Source organism: Morus notabilis, unplaced genomic scaffold (genome assembly GCF_000414095.1).
Source record: "Morus notabilis unplaced genomic scaffold, ASM41409v2 Scaffold413, whole genome shotgun sequence".
Taxonomy (NCBI): Eukaryota; Viridiplantae; Streptophyta; class Magnoliopsida; order Rosales; family Moraceae; genus Morus; species Morus notabilis.
Genome location: NW_010363912.1, coordinates 213,264 through 217,932, shown reverse-complemented (window position 1 = coordinate 217,932; position 4,669 = coordinate 213,264). Strand labels below are relative to the sequence as shown.

General features: G+C 37.2%; 1 protein-coding gene across 1 annotated transcript in view; it reads right to left on the bottom strand.

The window, feature by feature from the left end:
- The window catches only part of LOC21400038 (probable pectate lyase 18), a 7,773-nt gene extending 5,775 nt beyond the window's left edge, over positions 1-1,998 (bottom strand). The window contains exons 1-2 of the mRNA XM_010105205.2: positions 1,359-1,998; positions 82-985 (exon numbers count right to left, since the gene is read on the bottom strand). Of these exons, the coding sequence (XP_010103507.2) occupies positions 82-985; positions 1,359-1,498 (1,044 nt within the window). The 5' untranslated portion in view covers positions 1,499-1,998. The remainder of the gene's footprint in view (positions 1-81; positions 986-1,358) is intronic.
- Between the last annotated feature and the right edge of the window lie 2,671 nt (positions 1,999-4,669).

Sequence of the window (4,669 nt, the reverse complement as noted above, 5' to 3'; positions counted from 1 at the left end):
CCCCCCCCCCCCCCAAAAAAAAAAAAACGAAATAAGAAAACACCAAAAGTGAAATTACCAAACTACCCAAACTGAAATTACCTCTTTGGCATTCTCGTCAGTCGGAGCAATATAGCGGTTCCCCTGACTATTGATGGTGGGATTAGCACTCCCACCAATGGCGTACATCTCCCACTGCGTGAAATCATTATTCACCACATGAATATACCCGCGTCTGCACCGTGGCATACGCTGCACCAGCGCCTCCCCAAAGTGATTAAACGCGATCGTCACCTGCATCCCGGAATCCGGCAAGTACCCATCACTGTGCCCCAACAGCATAACCTCGTCATGATGAGAAAAATAGTTGTTCGTGATTGTAATCCCCGTCGATCCCATTATCGCATCAATCAGCCCGTCCGTACAGTACGACAGCGTGCAATGATCGATCCAGATCTTGCGGGACCCGTAGATGGAGATCCCGTCGCCGTCGGATCTCCCCCTCCACCCAACGTGGGTGGGGCTGGAGGCGATGTCGGCGTGGCCGGAGGGCTTGCAGTGGTGGACGTGGACGTTGTGGATGATGACGTTGGAGATGTACTGGAGGGTTATGCAGCCGTTGCCGACGATGTGGACGTTGGCGCCGCGGCCGTCGATGGTCTTGAAGCTGTTCATGATGAGCTCGTGTTGGAGCTTGATGGTCATGTCGGCGGAAAAGACGATCCAGAGGGGCTCGGTTTGGATGACGGCGTGGCGGAGAGTGCCGGGGACGGGGCGGGCCGGGTCACGGTCGGAGGAGTCGGAGACGACGTAGATCTGGCCGCCTTTGCCGCCGAGGGCGTCGCGGCCAAAGCCGATGCCGCAGTCGGCGAGGCGCTGGCGGTTAGCGGCCCAGTTGGGGTCGCAGCGCCAGCAGTCGTCAATGGGGTTGCCGGTCAGGCATTGTTGTTGGTCGGCTTGGTGGACGGAGAGGAGGCTTCTGCGTGTGAGTGAGGCGTTGACGGACCTGCGAGGAAGAAAGAAAGAGAGTTTGTTTGGTTAGAGGGAAAATGGATGGTTTGACGAGGGAATTTGAGAATGTGGGAGTGACCCATGATTGGAATTGGTTTGGACAGGAAAACCCAGATGGGGTTTTGTTTTTAGTGGAAAACAGAGGAATGCTCTGTTCTGTTTGGTTACTGGGAAAATGAGGTGAATGCAGAGAAAATGAGCTCAACTAAAAAAGAAATGGGCTTTCTTTTTCTCCTTTTTTTTTTTTTGGTTGGTTTGAAGAACAATAGTGGAGCATATTTTGTGGTTTTTAACATGAAAAAACACTTGAAATGAAAATGACCCATTATCCAAAACTGTTTAAAGAACAAAACCTAGAAATGGCTTACCTTTGAACTTCTTCAACAACTGCTTCAGGGTTCGGATGCTGATGAGGAAGAGTGAGATTGTTGAAGCTGAGAGAGTTGGCTTCGACAATGGTGAGAAGAACAAGCCATATTAAGAGAATGTAGGTGATTGTAGTAACCATTCTTGAAAGGACTAATAATTATGGAAGGTTTTGGGTATTTGTTCTTCTTGTTTGCTTTTTTGTAACTACTTTTTTTTTTTTTTTTTTTGCTTTTTCCGTAAAAGACACACTGTTCCTCTTTAGAAGATGACTTCCTCTTGAATGCTCTCTCAACAACTTAGGACCAAACTGCAAAAAAATTTGGGAAAATGTGATGAGGTTTTATAATGAGAAGAAGATTATAATAATTCCATAGCCCCAAAACGTTGCCAAATTTCTAGTGGGAAATGAGTTTAACTTTATCTATGGTTTTGGGGGGTTTTTTGTTTTGATAAATCAGAAGAAAGAAGACAGGAAGAGATCAAAGGAGATGGCTGATGGAGACACCGAGAGAAGTTCAGAGAAAAATGTCTCCCTCTCCATCTCTCTCTCTCTCTCTCCTCGTCTCTAATTCTCCCTTGCAGACTTCAAACACTCACACCTTGCATGTTAATTATTCTAGGAAAAGGAGAAAATTCCAATAAAAGTTAAAAAAAAAAAAGAGAGAGAAAAAAGAAATAATATATATGAGAGAGAGAGGAATAGGCTTATCCAAAATGCTAAGCTCCTCTTTTATTTTGTTTTATTATATATATATATATATATTTGGTTGTGTGTTTCATTTTCTCAAAATCGGCTGCGGATTAAAGATTCTTTGCTGGCTAGGATGAAAGAAAGTATTCCAAGGTCCAAGTGTACACAAAAAAAAGTCTTTTACTTTGCTTTCTGTTTTGGTTAAGAAAGATTCATGAGTTAGATATTAATCAGGGTTTATAGAGCTTTGCCTTTCTGCAGTAATTCTCTATTTTTTAAAGGAAGATTAAAGCCTAGAGGAGCCCTTAATTTCATAAAGTGTCTTTTTGTACAAGAAAAGAAGCAATCAAAGTGATCAAGTAAGATAAAAAGGTGTTCGGAAAACGATAAAGATTCCGGTTTTTTTGGTGACTAATCCTCTGCTTTTGAAATGTTTTTCTTTAGGCAAATTTATTACAGATTCCATTTACCATTAGTTTCAAACCCCTGTATCATTACAGAGCAAGGAGATTTGGAAAGGAAAAACAAAAAACAAAAATGAAGTTTGTGCTAAACCAATTATGACTTGGAATTGGTTATACCAAATCAAGTTTGTTATAAAATTATCAAAAAAAGAATTCAAGTTGTATGTAATATATATTACATTATAAACATGTAACAGAGTCATGCTTAGCAAACAAAAAGAACAAAAAAAGAAAGAAAAAAAAAACAATAATACAAACACTACAATTTTGTATGGACGCGGCATCCAAAAACTATTCTGACGGCAACTTGTCCATAGAGATGAATTAGTGAAATCCAGCGAACAAGAATATTTAAATAAACGCTTGCATTCAATAAAAAAAAAAAAAATATATATTTAAAGACACACAATTATGAGCATAAATACAAAATCCAGTTTTCTCATATACCTAATCATCGACAAAATATAACTATTAATGCATAAAATTATAATAAAAAATAAATGGTACTTAAAAAACGAGGAGTTAAAAAACACACAAACATGGAACAGTTTTAGTACAAAAATCAGTTTCTACTTCTAGCCTGTGTTGATGGAGAAGTTCCACATGCAAATTCGTACCCATGTTGTCAAATTCAATTACAGCAAACAGAAGGAGAGAGCATAAATACTGATTTACAGCAATTAGCTATGTAAATCTCTCTTGACCGCCTAGTTTCCTTTTCTTTTCGTGAGTTCTATCTTTTTCTTTTTAAGGAAAGTTTCCGATTCTGGTAATTACATGTATATATGTAATAAGATTGGCTACTTTTTTCTTTTTAATCTTAATAATTGCACCGATGAAGAAGGCCAAAGGCGGTGGTGGCCACCTGCTGCATTAATCTTATTTTTGGTCTAAGTACTACGTCATATTTTGTTTTAATCCTATAAAGCAGAGAATAATCGAAGCACCCACTATGACGACCTTTTTAAGTGATCGTTATTGTAATTGATATTAATATATATATGCTAAAATTTCTTAAAATTTATGAAATATATTTTTTAAAAACTATTATAGTAAACATAAATTTTAGATTTTTTTCTTAATTATGACAAAATATTAATCTTCAACGTATTGATCCTTCAAAATATATATATATATATAATTGATCTTTAAGTTTTACTTACTTACATACAGTAATAATCTAATCATTTAACCTATAGTTTCAAAGTCATAATTGACAAAACTATTTATCATATAAATTTTTGTAGAAATAATTGCGAGCGGTATACATTTCCCGATCTCCACATTGTTCGTCCGCCGCCTCACCATCAGTCCATTAAGCATTAGTTGCAGGTTGCTTACCTACAGTATAAATATTCTATGATGAGCTTTCGCTCAACAAGTAGGAATTATCTCTCGTAAAATAACTGTAAGTTCACATGAATAAATATGCATGAGCCAATTATGCTTAATTATAATAATGTCTTATTAAAGTCATATTATTTAATCTTATCTTGCTTACTGATGGGCCCGAGTGCTCGTACAATGTGCGCGCAATTATCGGGACGTGAGAGTTTGCAAGGTCCCCAACGACACCATGATTTAACTTACTATATACTTCTTCTTTTTTTTTCTATCTCCCTTGCAGAGTCTGGGTTACCTCCCTCTCAAAGGCTGGTACGGCATTCAACTGAGATTATTCTTATAAGTTTCACTTGACTTATTAAGGTATATGTAATATGGCATGGCATCGCATACTATAACATAAAGCATAAACATGCATATATAATATGTGTAACTTTTTCTTTAAAATTTATTCATATTGTAGGCGAGATTCCTAATTACCTGATTTACAGAGCTAGAATCCATTATTCGTCAAACAGTCTATTATCTTACTTTCTTACTTCTGAAAATGAACACCCATTAAGAGTGTGAGATTAACTGTCATTTGCTATTCTATTTTAAAAAACTTATGAAGGAATCTAATCTTTTACTTAAGGCGTGTCTTCCTTTTATTTTTCAAAGGATCATAAAAATTTACTATAAGGATCAATTTATTAAATCCTCAAAATCTTATTTTTTTTAATTGCCCTTAACATACATATGCCTAGATTGAAAATCAATTTCTGATTAATCAATTACCCAATCTAGCAACTAATCCTCTATAAATTACTTT